The sequence below is a fragment of the Neoarthrinium moseri genome (genome assembly GCF_022829205.1).
Source record: "Neoarthrinium moseri strain CBS 164.80 chromosome Unknown scaffold124_Wmoseri_CBS_16480, whole genome shotgun sequence".
NCBI lineage: Eukaryota > Fungi > Ascomycota > Sordariomycetes > Amphisphaeriales > Apiosporaceae > Neoarthrinium > Neoarthrinium moseri.
Window position 1 is genome coordinate 1 of NW_026055238.1, and position 15,376 is coordinate 15,376.

The 15,376-nt window shown below is 48.9% G+C and overlaps 6 protein-coding genes across 6 annotated transcripts; 5 read left to right on the top strand and 1 right to left on the bottom strand.

Annotated features, from left to right (window-relative positions):
• Nucleotides 1-563: 563 nt before the first annotated feature.
• On the top strand, nucleotides 564-852 carry JN550_013595 (uncharacterized protein; the record flags this gene model as incomplete). The annotated part of the gene is made up of 2 exons (XM_049312199.1): nucleotides 564-600; nucleotides 665-852. 2 exons carry the CDS (start codon nucleotides 564-566, stop codon nucleotides 850-852), a joined length of 225 nt encoding a protein of 74 aa, XP_049164415.1.
• Nucleotides 853-882: 30 nt separating this feature from the next.
• JN550_013596 (uncharacterized protein) lies at nucleotides 883-1,644 on the top strand (the record flags this gene model as incomplete). Its single annotated transcript, XM_049312200.1, has 4 exons — nucleotides 883-1,012; nucleotides 1,071-1,144; nucleotides 1,209-1,408; nucleotides 1,488-1,644. 4 exons carry the CDS (start codon nucleotides 883-885, stop codon nucleotides 1,642-1,644), a joined length of 561 nt encoding a protein of 186 aa, XP_049164416.1.
• A 1,552-nt stretch (nucleotides 1,645-3,196) lies between these two features.
• Nucleotides 3,197-4,645, top strand: JN550_013597 (uncharacterized protein; the record flags this gene model as incomplete). Its single annotated transcript, XM_049312201.1, has 1 exon — nucleotides 3,197-4,645. The coding sequence occupies one exon, from the start codon at nucleotides 3,197-3,199 to the stop codon at nucleotides 4,643-4,645; it is 1,449 nt and encodes a 482-aa protein (XP_049164417.1).
• Nucleotides 4,646-7,533: 2,888 nt separating this feature from the next.
• On the bottom strand, nucleotides 7,534-9,708 carry JN550_013598 (uncharacterized protein; the record flags this gene model as incomplete). The annotated part of the gene is made up of 6 exons (XM_049312203.1): nucleotides 7,534-7,804; nucleotides 8,068-8,093; nucleotides 8,186-9,169; nucleotides 9,379-9,489; nucleotides 9,596-9,611; nucleotides 9,671-9,708. The coding sequence occupies 6 exons, from the start codon at nucleotides 9,706-9,708 to the stop codon at nucleotides 7,534-7,536; spliced, it is 1,446 nt and encodes a 481-aa protein (XP_049164418.1).
• A 799-nt stretch (nucleotides 9,709-10,507) lies between these two features.
• On the top strand, nucleotides 10,508-11,690 carry JN550_013599 (uncharacterized protein; the record flags this gene model as incomplete). The annotated part of the gene is made up of 3 exons (XM_049312204.1): nucleotides 10,508-10,924; nucleotides 10,988-11,480; nucleotides 11,533-11,690. 3 exons carry the CDS (start codon nucleotides 10,508-10,510, stop codon nucleotides 11,688-11,690), a joined length of 1,068 nt encoding a protein of 355 aa, XP_049164419.1.
• A 1,655-nt stretch (nucleotides 11,691-13,345) lies between these two features.
• JN550_013600 (uncharacterized protein) lies at nucleotides 13,346-15,162 on the top strand (the record flags this gene model as incomplete). Its single annotated transcript, XM_049312205.1, has 2 exons — nucleotides 13,346-14,946; nucleotides 14,997-15,162. The coding sequence occupies 2 exons, from the start codon at nucleotides 13,346-13,348 to the stop codon at nucleotides 15,160-15,162; spliced, it is 1,767 nt and encodes a 588-aa protein (XP_049164420.1).
• Nucleotides 15,163-15,376: the final 214 nt, after the last annotated feature.

The window sequence follows — 15,376 nt, forward strand, 5'->3', positions numbered from 1 at the left end:
CCCTAACCCTAACCCTAACCCTAACCCTAACCCTAACCCTAACCCTAACCCTAACCCTAACCCTAACCCTAACCCTAACCCTGGAGGGGAAAGTCTGTGGTACGAACCGTGATGAATGCAGAGAAACCTAGACTCCACTTGCGCTTTCTGTACATGGGTGCTAACAGTGCGCGCACCCGTAAGCAGTTCAATAACAATTCCAGTTGAATGCTTGCTAAATATGATCGGCCCAGCGATGGGCGCGGACATGCAACGATGCACCATGCAGGAGCGAGCATCCCTCTCTACCTGCCATCTATATGTTTCACGTAGTGCAGTGTATAAAGGCGCAGACCCTTTCATTTAAATGTTTAAAATCAAGAAAATAAATGTTACTTTCCATCTTACCATAATAAATTACCTCGATATATTTATAACAAAAACTGATCTATAATAGTTCCGTGGCTCCGAAAGCTTTAAACCGCCTTTATAAAAATAATTTAAAACGTTTACTTAATTTATAAATAATATAAATGTTTAAATTAATTAACCCAATTTACACGGAGTGAGGCATGTTGGCTGTCATGCTCGGCAGCAATGTCTTCGTTCTAGAAAGCCCGTGTGAGTTTATCACGCATGCGGCGGTCATATTTTCTTGTCACGAGGCTAACATAAATTTTCCCAGGTTGGCTTGTCCAAAAGAATAGGATCCCTAAAGCCGAGAAGGTCCTAGCATTCGCTTACAAAAATGTCAATGGCTACAACGTCAAGGAGCAGCTGTCCATCATCGTCGCCACCGTCGAGCGCCACCGCCTCATTAACGTTGAGGAGAAATCCCAGCTCAGGGAGATATTTACGGGCGTCAACCTTTAGCGTCTGCTGATCGCCTTCTGGCCCAAAGCCATGCAGCAGCTGGTTGGGCAAAGCTTGACCAACAACTACGGCACCTACTTCTTCCAATTGGCCGGAAACTCGGACCTGTTCACCGTCACGATGATCCTCGCCCTCTGCCAGCTTGCGGGTGTTATGGCCTGTGCATTATTATCAGACATTCGGTAAACGATGGTTCACCATTGGCATGTTCAGCTCAGCTGCCGTGGCTGTTCTCTGCATTGGTATTGTCGGTTGCTTCAATTACACTGGTAAAGAACTGGGTAGCTTGTTGGTATGGTTCCGTATTTGAAATCTCGTGTTATCTGGATACGTTAATAAGATTTCTCACTCTTTAGGTGTTCTTCGGCTGCCTGCCTAACTTCGGTTGCATCGGCGGCGCCGGCATCGCATACACCTACGTCGCTAAGATTCCCACCCAGCGCCTTCGTGCTCGAACCGGTTCCGTAGCTCTGATGGGTTCCTTTTTGCTCGGTATCATGTTCAACTACACTGTTCCCTTCATGCTCCAGGTATGGAACGTTGGGGCTGGGTTTTTGTAAGTCACCACGCAAATTTAGGCCTGATTAATGTACACAATGAGACTTGTACGACTAACAAACTTTGCTCGATCTCAGCTTTGGAACCGTCGGCATTCTATCTTGCGCTGTTGGCTGGTATATCCTGCCTGAGATGGCCCGCCGAACCCCGGCCAAGATCGATGAGATGTTTCAAGATAAGATCAAGCCGAGAGCTTTCCGCAATCATGTCACGCAGGTCCAGATTTACCTTTAAAAGAAAGAAGAAAAGGAGATGCCAAGATAAAAAAAAACGTCGGGTAAAGTTTTAATATATTAAAATTAATCGTTAAAAAAGAAAATTTGTTATTACATTTATTTTAAATCTTTTATAAATTACATCTATTAAATATGTTTTATTTATAAACCCCGTTAATTATTCTTTACACATCGGCGCATTATATACCTGGCCATCTTGATTATAAGCCCGAGCCCTTAATAATCATGTTGGGTGCTTGATGCGTTGTGGAAGAGGACTTGACCACGATCTGTATCTTGTCGTGACTCAGGGTCGCCCTTGTCACGTTCGGCAAGCACGCAATAGATATCTGCGAATGGAGGCAGCCAGGCTCTTTCATCTTGAGTTGATCAAGAGGGTCGACACTCTCGTATAATAAGGCCACAGAGACGAGGGGAAGGTCCATCTGCTCGATCAGGGTGTCGCCATCGACACTTTCATCAGAGGAATCCTGCTAGAGTTTACCACCTGTCGCGGCAGACTCGGCGCGTATTTGGTGTCGAATATTCCTAGTGAATGACCAGCTTCAATCTGGCGCCGGGTCAAGTAATCCACTATCGGGCTGTGAAGTTGACTGGGATTAGGTCCCCCAATACCTTGTTGTGAAACATGCGGCTATGGATCACAAAAGCGGCAGTCCATTCTACATGTGACTCATTCAGCTAATGACATAACGGGAGGGGAGCTCGGTGGGTTTCCCCGTTGTCAAACAGGGCAGTGTGCTCAAATTAACACGTTGAAGCTTGTTGAAACTCGTTATGAAGCATGCAAACCGAGAGACTAATAAAAGGCTTGTTCTCGCCTTGATGTTCGGCTCTAGCGTATTGTCTTGCCAAGCTTTGGTGAGAGCTTTCCCTATATAGGCAGCCAAGACACTAGCGTAAGCGGGTAGATTGCCACTAGACCTTCGAAGTCTACTATGCATCCCCGATTAGCACCGAGTCAGTAAAGATACTGACTTCAGCGGAATAAATGTCCACATTAAGTTTTGACAGCCAATTGGATCGAACGTGTCTGCGTCCGAGTTATGATTAGGTATCAAGGAAATCCTCGATTGCCTTCTAGTCTCCATCATCTTGCTTCTTTCTTGGAATATGCTTACAAACATTGATGTGACAAATCACGGTCTTGTCAAGATTTTCCAAGCTCTTGGGTAACAGATAAGCTCACATATCCATGAGGCTCGTCCCTGGAACTTGCAACTACTACCATCACCTATTTGTGTGCCTCCAGTAGGCATCAAGAAGTCTACGTGTGTCAACCAATTCAATTCGACCGAATGAAGTCTCATACTCCAAGCGCCACGTCTGGGATGCCACCCTTTTCGCTAAAGGGCGGACGTCCTGATGCCTCAGATACATCCGGCCAGGCTCCAGTTACAAGTACAATAGCACCCCGCGCTGGGGAGAGCGAAACAATCGAACCCCCAAGCGAGGAATCATTGGATGCACGAATCGAACGTCTTGGTCGTGCACGTCCTCCCACCTTCACAACCCGTTGAAGCGAAGTGTCTTTCGTTTTCAGCATCGCCATGTCTCAATTTTTGACAGAGTTCTTCGTATCAGGCTTCACCGTTATCCTCCCCACTCTGATAAGAGAGCTTGACATCCCCCAGGCGTCCAGCGTATGGCCTGCTACCGCATTTTCCCTCGTCATCGCCGGCACCCTACTTATATTCGGCCGCCTTGGTGATATATGGGGAGGCTACCCTGTATTCTTGTGGGGACTTTCATGGCTTCTTATCTGGAGTATAATCGCAGGGTTCAGCATCAATCCGCTGATGCTAGATTTGTGCCGGGCTCTGCAAGGGTTGGGAGCCGCTGCCTTCCTCCCTACAGGCGTCATGCTTATGGGCTCAATCTATCGGCCCGGACAGCGCAAGAATCTCGTCTTCGCAATATATGGTACCTCGGCAGTCTTCGGCTTCTTCGGTGGTATTCTGGTCGCGGGTATTGTTGGTCAGTTCCTGCGCTGGGGTTTTTACTTCTGGATCGGAGCTATCCTAACGGCCATTACGCTGTTAACCTCGATATATTCGATCCCCAATCAGAGGTCAGAGAAGCAGTCTCCAAGCAACATCAAAATGGACTACCCCGGCGCGATTACCATTGTGATCGGACTTACACTTACCGTCTTCGCGATTACCCAGTCCGCGCACGCTCCGTTGGGGTGGAAAACGCCATACATCCCCGTGTGCTTCACTGTGGGTATACTCTCCCTCTTCGCCGCTGCCTACATAGAGACGTACATTGCCCCTGACCCCCTGCTACCCGCATCAATATTCGCCACTCCCGCCATGACACCTCTTCTCTTTGGTCTGTTTTTGCTCTACGGCACCTGGGGTATTTTCTCCGTCTACGGAACACTCTACTTTCAAAACATTATGCTGGCCACTCCTCTTCAAGTTGTCGCGTGGTACACGCCCCTTGGGGTAGCGGGACTTCTTTTCAGTATCCTCGAGGGTTACATTCTCCACTTGGTCCCCGGGAGAGTTCTCCTAGTGATTTCTGGCCTGGGCGCAGTCGGGTCACAACTGCTCCTTGCGCTTATTCCGCTTCAGGAACGCAATTACTGGAAATGGATATTCCCGGCAACAATCCTCAGCACCATTGGGATCGATATCTCTACCATCTTGATGACAGTCTTTGTTACTACCACCTTTCCCATCTCACAACAAGGGTTGGCGGGGGGTGTGATCAACTCTGTGTTACAGCTAGGTGTAGCAGTTTCTCTCGGGCTCACGGATATTATACAGACGGCGACGGTTGAGGACATGGGATTAGGAATGAGCTACAAAACCACTTTCTGGTTCGGCCTTGGTGCGGGAGCGTTGGGATTGGTGGTGATGGCAACGTGGGGAAGGGTGCCAAAGGCGACGAGCGACTTGACAGCGGATGAGAAGAAGGAACTCATGCGGGAGGCGACGGGGGAGTACCACGCACGGGACTTGGACGGAGGATGTGTTGTGACGGGGGCATGAAGAATCTGTCCTTCACTTTGTCACTTATAAACGATGCGCATGGGACAGCCTTATGAGTGAATGCATGGGCGACACTGATACAGAACTGTGTCCCTCACGCCCGTTATCTTGATTCAGAAGAGCCGAACAGATTGTGAGCAGCCGATACCCGACAGCACTAAGGAACGAGTATAACAATGACAGCATTCAGTTGCCCCCCTGCGCTAGTCTAGTGCAAAAGTCCAAGTCGCCTTTGAATGGACAATCAATCCAACTTGTTGAAGCGGGAGGTATCTGCAACGGTCAAAGAGTCGCCGCTTCCTTCATATATAAAGGGTCTGCTGCCTGGATCGTACGGGGTTCGTCGCTGCAAAAAAGTCTGGTGCTCTTCAAGAATTCAAGCGAGTGTAAGTTGTGCCCCATCAACCCCTAGTCTTCATATCACCTGAACTTTCACCTCAGTGTTATCGAGGCAGGTTTGGATAGTACTATCAGGGCATCCATCTAGACGGGGCCGCCATTGCGCGCAGCTGCTACCTGCTACCTACGATCGTAAGGGTGCGCTCCAGGAGATGTTATCCAAAGGCATTGTATCTATAAAGCACGAGGTTGCTGTACCTCGCAACGTTGGTGGTCTGCCACGAGATATTACTAAGCAGTCGGCGATGCGGTGCGTTGACAGTTTTTTCTCGCTGAACACGTTTTCCTCTCAATACCAGGCCCATAGGCATGGCATAAGGGCTCATGCATAAGGAGGGACAGTCTACGGCTAAATCCTCGAAGATATGGTGGAGGAAGCAGTCAAGTCTCCTATCGGTGGGAGTGCTGTTCTGGTCAAATCAGACTGCAGATAGTGGCGTGAGGATTGTTATCGCTAACCCACGTAGGCAAGCAATCGTTGGCAAGGAAAGACAGTGAATGTTCTGCGAAAGAGAGTACTTATCGCCACGATCGTCGGAATCTATAGGGCGCCATGAAGCTACCAGCCCCCGTACATGTAGAATCTGACATGTTAGGGAATGGTCTCGACAAGAATTATCTCTCCGAATACCTAGAAATGCATCGAGTGGTGTGAATCGAAATGTTAAGCTAATTTGCGTGAATACGTATTGACAAGTTGAAGCGGATGATGCGTAAAGAATTTATCACACTTTGAGTGTACATGTTCTATCGTTGTTGTTCAGTTGGCCGGTGCATGATATTGACCACAGGTACTGTAAACATTATTATTTATCCGAGTCTAGTTCGGAGCCACCATAAAATGAGCAAATATCCAACTAAATTGATCGAAAAAAGTAGAATTGAGTTCAATCTTCGAAATATCTGCCTACATCAAAAATGAAAGCTATATTGCTCCTCTAACAACTTGACCCACATTACGTACACTACTCCAACATTTTTGACACGATCTTCTCTGCCAATGCCAATATGGTAGTGGCATTCATAATGCCTAGAGTGCTCAGGGCAACATCGAGCTTGTGACGCACCCAATTCCGCAGCTCCACGCCCGACAATGAGTCCAGTCCAGTTCGCACGATATGGGCGACTCGCCGGGTACCACGGCCTCGCCCAGACCCAAGATACGCGCAAACTGCAAGAAAATTACTTTATTGTACGCTTTGTTTGAGGCAGCTACATCCGCACTCGACTTGTGCAACGACTGAAACGCTCGGACGCCCTGGTCAATGTCGTCGCCGCTCTGGCGTCCAGCACCACGGAAGGACTACAGATGGCTAAAGCGGTGGTCGGGCGAAGTACCGGATCCGTATTGCGGATATGGGTATGCAATACCCGTGAGCAGTTGCGACCTGGTTTCCTTGTTGAGGGGAGTGTGTGGATTCTGCTGGAAGATGGGGATCCAGTGGCCTCTGTTGATCTTGGCGTCAAGGCCAGCCTCGTCCTCTGCAACATAACCTAACACACTTCTGGGGCAACCCTCCTGCGCCGTTCAAACGCGAAGTTGTCTCGTAATTCCACAGGCAGGCATATGAGGTTGTTTATTTGTTTAGTCCATCAAATCAGAGGATCACGAAATGCTATGTCGCGCTCAAGTGAAATGGAGGCTAGGGCTGCTGCGAGAGAATTTAGAAAATTAACTTGCGGGTAGACGAGGTAGTTGGCAATCTAGTATATCCTTCATTCAATGCTAAGCCAATGGGTTGAGATGGTCTCTTCTAGGACTGAGGCGACGTCTTGCAGTTTACCCCTCAGTGGGACTAGACGTGGCCCAGCGCTAGAATATTTGGCTCCACCGAACGGCGACCAAGCAGAACCTCAATCCTCTGCTCAATTCAACCTACCCAGATGAGGATGATTGGCCTAACTGGGGCGCCGATAATTGACCTCACGCACACGTTGGATGATGATGTCCATGTTTATCCCGGTGATCCATCCTTTCATTGCCGTCAAGCGTGTACGATCCCCGAGTCAGGATGGGCTGTCAGCCAACTATCGTTTTCTTCTCACGTTGGAACCCATATAGATGCACCATCCCACCGAATCAGCGGAGCGCAGACTGTTGAATCTCTTCCACTAGAGACATTCGTACGTCCCGTGCTGGTGATTGATGTGTCAAACAAGTCCGCTTCCGCTGGCATCAACTTGTCGGACCTTGCACCGTATGAATCTCGCATTGAGGAAGGAATGGCGGTCCTCTTCCGCACAGGCTGGGACAGATACTGGGGCGATAAGGAAGGCCGATATTTTCAACACCCATATATCAAGCGAGAAGTGGCGGAACGAATTGTGGAACTCGGTGTGACTGTTCTCGGGGTTGATACCATGAGTCCCGATCCGATTTCAGATGCTACACAGAGTACAGTAGATGCACACGATATCGTGTTGGGGGCTGGGAGAATCATTGCTGAGAACTTAGCAAACTTAAAAGCCTTGCAAGATATTCAAGACAGTCATGTAGGATCTAGGATCATGATCTGTCTGGCCCCTCTGAAGTTGCGTGGATGCGATGGGTCACCAGTAAGGGCATTTGGCTGGGTAGAGCAAGCTGGTACGTAAGGTTTGGAGGTGTAGTTCCCGATACGCGGGGTCTGGTTCTTAACTGTCGTATTAGAGAGCTTCATGATGAACTCTGGGAGAATCTTCCCTTCAAATACAACCAGACCAGAGGTCGAGAAGCCATCTATATCATTGTCGCCAGCTCTCTCATGCCACACACCAGGTCTGAATGCGCAAGACGGTGAACTACGAGTTTCAACGTGAGGAAGTTTTTACCTGTATCACTGCACTACTACAGACTTATTAGTATCTGAGTACTCTAGACAACCATATAGCCTGCGATACCTGCCCCAGACTACCCTAGTCTGTACCTTAGTATCTAAATATCAACGACATCGTCTTAATATCCGGCTGGTTCATGGTCCATCGACATTGGCAGAGCACCAAGGTTTGATTTACACGCCTGTTTCCAACTTTTGGGAGTAAACCTGTCTACGATAGACTTGAAGGCCGACTAATAACAACAAAATAAATTTTAGTCCAAGATGAGCACAGTGCGGCCTCATGGTTTTAATCGGGGATACTTACCAACGTGCAAAGACTTACGTCTCCATCAAAATGCTTCCCAGGTACTCGACATCCAGGGATTGTCATGATGCGGTCATTATATTTGACTCTTACGAAGTACTCGTCGAGTGTCTGCTCCTCGTTCGTTGTACATTTCGTGACTGGCCGTTGCCCAATGCCTTGCAGTTTGCTCAGGCCCCCTTGGTCGGCAATTGAAGTCAAGCTGGTGTTTGCGTTCCTCGGCAGACAATTCCGCTTATCTTCTTTCAAGTCTGAGTCGCCAGGTGTTCTCTTGCTGAACAGTTCAAAAATGATATGGCTGGTGAATGGTGGCCATTGTTCACTGTCTCCAAGGCAACCAAGACTCGCTAGCACTACGCCAATGGTGCGATCATGACAACCTAAGAGCGATAACTTGGGAGGTCCGCCTGATCGCATTGCAGTGCCTCCTAGCGTGTCGCACTTCATTCTCCACTCTACTTGGTCAACCATCTTGAGGACTATGTCTCCCATTAGTTGACCTACGCCAAGAATCCGCAGTTCGCGAGAAAGACCATAACCACGAAACTGCTCATCAATCACAATTCTATCAATTACCTCACGCACACGTTCGTCGTAGAATTCATCGGGAAGCCGAGTGCTGGGTCCATGGGCACGTGTTGCATTAATGGTGTCCATGAGAGCTGATAACGTCGGGCGGGAGTCCAAAGTCAATGCTTTGTTGCCAGGCATCCATTTACCCAGCTTTTTAGATAGATATCTCATGTCGTCGCTCTGATTCCACCTATTTGCAGCATCCCGAGCAAATGCTCTAGTAAGCTCGGCTAGCCTGGCACAGGATTTTGTGTTTGGCAGTAGCGTCTCATCTGCTCTGGAGCGCATAGCAACAGTCCAAGGAGTTGACGTATGGTTTGACTCCGAAGGATAAAGGCCGTGCAATATCTGCTGCACTGATTCGACTACTCGTGGTACCTCCGTCGTCCGAACATAAAGGATGCTGGCATCTGAGAGATTCTGCGGCAACTTTGAATCATTAACTGTTTTCCCGTTAAACGTATGGGTTTGTTGGGGGCGATACCAAGCTTAGCTGATTAATATATCTCTGGCGCAGCCATTCGCCAAAGCCGAGAGAGGTTTCCCGTCCTCTGTCAGTAAGCTCCCCCGGCATGCTATGGCCTGCTGTTAGGAAATGTGCTGTGGCATCATGCCGGCAGCTGGCGAGCTTCACGTACCAGATACCCTTCGTCCCACCAGCTTCTCCCCGTGCGACAATCGATCTCCCATCGGGCCCAGTTGTTTCCAGACACCTCCTCCAAGTCATAGATTCCCATCTTGAGCCATCCCTATTAGCCATGACTACCTGAGTGAACCTCTGAGCCGCGCTACAGTACGGCCAATCTGCTTTAGTGAGAAAACAGTCCAAACCATGCTTTGGCTTCCTTAACTCACAGGATGATAATCCAGTCTGGCATGGGTGCGAAGTCAGCACAGCAGCGAAGGGATTCTCATCCACCCCCAACTTACATTTTGAAAGCGGGGCCATATTGGAGTACGTTCACCATGGCGGACAAGCTGGCTCATCAGTGCGATTAGTGCTAAGCGGCATGCGGATTGAGAGGAGTAGACAAGCTGGCATCTGGGAGTACGAACAATCTGTACTTGCTCAACATTCAGTCCGTCTGGACACACTGGACCTATTGTTTGGCCAGGGATGGATAGCATATTGATGATGATATGAGAATGGTTTCAAACAGATAGATCAGTGGGCATTGGATCGTTCAGCCGTTCAGATTGGTAGTCAAGCGGTGTGAAGAGAGCAGTGCTTTAATCCTGTAACAGTCACGTGAAATCCCGCTCACATGTTGGTTGGTGCACGGCCCCCAAATATGATCAGGTTGTCAGGAGCAAAGGTACTCGCTGTTGGATCTCTCCTCAGCATAACAACCAGGTCACGTTACCGAGTGCTCTCACAACTTAGAAGATCTCTAGAGGGCTGATGTTTTATGAGTCTTAGAATCATCAGGCATCATTTGCAGTGAGGCTGCGTGCTTGCCGCTTGCGGCTGATCACTTGACAACCGCTTGCGGTTCCGGATTACCTGAGCTTCCAACATCCAACATTTTCGCGGAATTTCAAAAGGATGAGTCTGGATAGATGGGCATCTCAATTCATGTTGGTTGTGCACCAACTAGTGTAGCTAACCAAGGTGAAATGGGCGAGGAGTATAAGAAGGTCACCAAGTTCTCAATCTTTCTCAGTGCTATCATGCATGTTCGTTAAAAGTTCAGATTGATAATCTACTACATGATTAAGTTGTATTTCTGAAAGTTTAGTTGTTATTTTCACAGACGGATCGTAATCATGGTTACCACTACCATCACCCGGGTCCAACCTGCACTCGCTTTCTGCGAAAAGCTGGACTCCACTAAAAATCATTATATTGAGACGGGGACGTCAGACCGTCTTCCAAGCGTCTTCGAGTGCACGGTTCATCTTGAGTTGCTTGACGCCATTGTACGAGTGGAGGGCGAGGTCGCCGAATGGGGACAGGAGGAGGGTCTTTCTGAGGGAGTCGCGTGGGATATGTATTGCTCCGCTGCTGCGTCAAGATTTATCAAGTGGTCGCAAACTGCTGAAGCTAACGAGGAGGCTACTCCGCCACTGGATATTTTTATTGTCTGGCATGCATATATGCTAAATACGAATGCGTACAGACAGTACGCAAAGCAAGTCTTCAAGGCTCGTATAGGCCGCGAGGGTATCGACTGGGCTGCCGTGGTCAGTTTTAATCTCCACTTCTGAATCTTGCCTATAAACGCAAATTATAACTCATGAAAACAGCACGATCGGATCGATGAGGATAACCAATTCAAAATGTCTGCAGACGAAGCAGCCCCTACAAAGCAGTCACCACTGTCAGTCGACCTCCTGAGCGTCCTCAAAAATGGAGAGATCAAGGTCGAAGACGTTAAGCCCTCTCCATCTGCCAGTTTTGACATGGTCGCCGCGGTCAAGCGACAACTGAAATTTGCTCATAAGATGCACGAGGCTAGGTGGCTGCGCAGTCCGTTTGCTGGAAAGATTCTCAAGAACGCGATCGATCGTTATGAGAAGTTCTTCACTCTCATTGCTGAGTATCCTTACAGTTCTCTTTCGCCAACGCCAGATATCGACCTTGTCTGGCACACGCACCAGCTATCGCCAAAGCGCTATGGCTTATACTCAGTTATGAAGGCCAACGGTAGGTTCGTCAATCACAACGATGACGTAGCCAAGGCCATCTTGAAGGGGTCATTCGACTTTACTACAAAGCTCTTCCGCGACCGCTTTGGTAGTAAATATCAGGTCTGCTATTGCGAGAGCTGCATGGCATCGGATACCACTAGCGTTCATGCGCGCCATGTTGAGTCTTCAGAATGCAGTGGGGATTCTTGCATTCCTCAAACCTGTACCGAAAGCTGCAAATCTGAATGCAGCGGCGATAGCTGCAGCAACCAAGACCTTTAAGGGTTGCTTTGAAATTGGCTCTCTTTCGTTTGTCTAGGTATTATTTGCTAGGTGTTTTACTTGGTGCTTTCATTGATTAGGTTTGCGTAATGGCGTTGATTTTGAATCTCTTTATTTAGTTTTAAGGTGGGATTTCCAGTCATACGGTTACGTTTGAGTAATCCTTTTCTTATGCTACTTAGTCGCTCATTTATAATTGCTACATATTCTTACAGCACTTCTTCGGCTGCTTAACTTCACGGGTGATAGCGTAAGCCTCGTCCTGCAGCTGCTTGAGACCGGCAGTCTGTTATGTGGCTTTAGGGCTTACATTCGGCTAGTGCGATGTCCTCAAGATGTGGAAATTGTCGATGGCATCGCTGCGTTGCGTGATGTCTACGAACGCACCAAAATTGCGACAGTCATTGATTGGAGAGTCGATTTGCAGTCTAAGGCGAATCCATTTGGCGCAGTATCGAGCGCATGGCTTCATATTCGGGCGCCGGTAGTTCCTCTATCCCAGTAGAAACAGAGGAGCTCGGTGATGCGGAGGCTTCCATCAGGTCGGAGCGGTCCGGGCTGCCACTGAGAGTCTTTGTGAGAACGGCACACGCAGACGACCCGAAAGACTGCACTCCCATCACCCTCGATCATGAAGACATTCAGAGGTCTAGAGCTTGGAAGACTATGGGACTCAAGTGCATGCTGCTGCTTGGCACTGAGTCAGATAGCCACAGCTAGGAAGGCACAGGAACCAAAACTGAGGATGAGGCATTTGCACAATGCCTAGTAGTCGTTGATGCAGACGATTCATCTTCAAACCGAATGAAACGAATTGGATGGATGTTTCTATCAAATAAGGAGAGCAAGCGATTTTAAGAACATCAAGCTATCTAGCACCTGATCTACTTGGTCTGAGGCTGGCAAGACAATCCATAGATAGGTTAATTGATTTTATTACGCATCCGGATAACTAGGGCAACGTGGGGGCTTCCATCGTTTCTCATCGATACAAACTATTTAGTTGAGACCTTTTACGCAGGATGGGCTTGTCATGTATATAACAAATGTATCAAACAATAAATAAACCACACTCAACCTCTAGTGTACTTTGAAGTCAACGAATCCTCAGACCTCAAAACTGGTGTGGCAGTTGGTGAAGCAAGTGTCCAGCTTCAACAGACATTGTCTGTCACTTCCGCCAAACAGACCGAGCGAACAACAGAGACGTGAGGGGGGAGTCTGACACAAAGACACAGGCCAAAATATATTGCTCAGTCACCTCCGCCAGACCTGAAGCACTGCTCATTGCTTTCGACTGCGAAAGGTGGTGTCCTCCGGTTTAGCAGACATCTGGCAATATGCTCGTTATTGACCAACATATCCTTGACTCTCTACTCTTTACATGTTCCTTGTTCTCCCTTGAGCTTCTTGATTCTGAGCTTCTTTGCAGGCGATCCGGAATAGGTCTCAATTCACAGCCCACCGGAGAATACTTGCGCTCCATAACAGCGCATGTGGTTCCCCACACCTACTGCCGAAACACGGCTCTAACTGTATCCGATATCTATCTTACGTCACGCTAGGAAAACCCCACGACATTGCAAATGCAGCATCGGACATGAGCCATCGCCACCAAGGGAATTGTACGCACTGCCTAGTAGGTCATCAGACATCATCGTTACTGTTTCACTTGCGCCCTAGGACATAAACATGGCAGGGGAGAAGCGAGGGGCATCGACCCCGCTCCTGGGCCTTCCTGACGAACTCCTCGAGGGCATTGTCCAATATCTCGGACCCCACGACACGTATACATTTGCCTGCTCTTGCAGGCGGATGAACAAGGTCACATCGTCGTCCTTGATATGGAGAAGGCACTGCCTTGAAACATGGCGCCATTGGGATACCAAGCGCGACCTGGCGGCGCTAATAGCTCAGCCGCCGACAGAGACGCAATGGCGCCAGTTATATAGCGAGCGAGCACGCAACGATCGTGAAATATCCGCCTTTTTCAACGAGATGCTTTCGACTCAGAAAGATCGGTATCATCGCATCGAGCGTATAGCAAGTTATAACGAAGATGTCGTTGATCTTCTCAATGATCTACTGGACAACACGCCCGAAGATGCCCATGATGTACTGGCGCGACGATATCATGCTGGCACGGTCATTGCATCTATCAACCGATCAAAAGCCGTCGAGACCTGGCTTAGCATTGAAGCTGGAATGTCAGTTGAACTGGAAGACGCGCTAGGTGCATATGAGTTGTTTGTGTTACCAGATTCAAGTCAAGGCTGTGGATATCTCAAGGCAGAGCTCGACCAAATCGCCCAGCGCATCCGGATATGTCACCCAGGAATGGAAGCATGGTCCACTCGGCAGAAGGCGCTGGCGATAGCGCGATATCTACGCTGTGAGAATATAGTCGGCATGCTCAACGAAGGACAGTATCATGCGTTGCAGAACAACTACCTGAGCACCGCTTTCAAAGAGCACTCCTCGCTCCCATTGCAATCAGTTGCTCTGTACTGTGCCGTAGCCAGAAGATTGGGTGTTGACGCAAGTCCTTCCAATTATCCTCAACGCGTCCATGCTGTCGTCAGCGAAAGCTCTAACCGGACCATCGACGCCGCAGAGAGCACAGCAACTGCGGAGTGGACTCCCGAGCGTATTTACCTGGATCCTTGGGGCTCGGACGAAGAGGTATCAGAAGATCATCTCCGAACTAGGCTCGCGCAAATGGGCATTCCCCTCCATGAACATGACGATTACCTTGGTCCGGCTTCCGTTATTGAAATGACACGGCGTACCGCACGCAACATTATGGTGTCTGTGGAGGAAGCCCGCCATCGTCCAGCATCGCAAGTATCTCATTTGGATATCGAGGCAGCTTGGTATAGCATGCTTTGGGTTATGGTCATTCTGGGGTATGGGGATGATGCCACGGCTGGAGCTCGCCGTCGACAGTTTATTCCGTACCTCATTGAGCACTTCCAGACACATTTCCCGGAGGATCTCGGCCTGCTTGAGAAGCTGCCAGCTCTTTTCGAGGGTCAAGGGGAACACCAGCCGCTACTCGATATGATCGTAGCATCACGCAACTCGGACTGTGCGGAGAGAGTTGCAAGGCCCCGAAGCGCTCCTAACGCTGGTGTGATGTACAAGATTGGACATTACTTTAGACACAAACGCTATAGTTATGAGGGATTCATTGTCGGGTGGGATGCTCACTGCAATGCGGGTCCGCGATGGATTGCGCAGATGCGGGTTGACGACTTACCTCGCGGGCGGGAGCAGCCATTCTATAATATCGTGTAGGTGATAGCCTTGCATTATCTAACCTGTATACTGATCATTGGTCTAGCGCTGACGATAAGAGCACACGATACGTGGCGGAAGAGAACATAGAGCTCATTCAGGTCAAACCCTCAGGGGTGTTGATGGACCTGGCAGGGAGATACTTTAAGCGCTGGGAAGACTCTACACAGAAATTCGAGAGCAACATTCGCGACGAGTACCCGGATGACTAGCCACTGGATAGCGAGCCCTGTACCTGAGTTTAAGTTGGCTAAACGCAGGCGAGAGGCTGGCAGCGTCAGCTTCATTCATAAGCTCAGCTCATCTGCGGTGACAACAGGGCCTGCAGCAGTTCGTAGTTGTTTTATGATCCTCGTAAAAGTACTCACCATAGGTTCTATCACTGACATAACAAGTAATCCAACCCTCTATGGAAATCTTCACAAA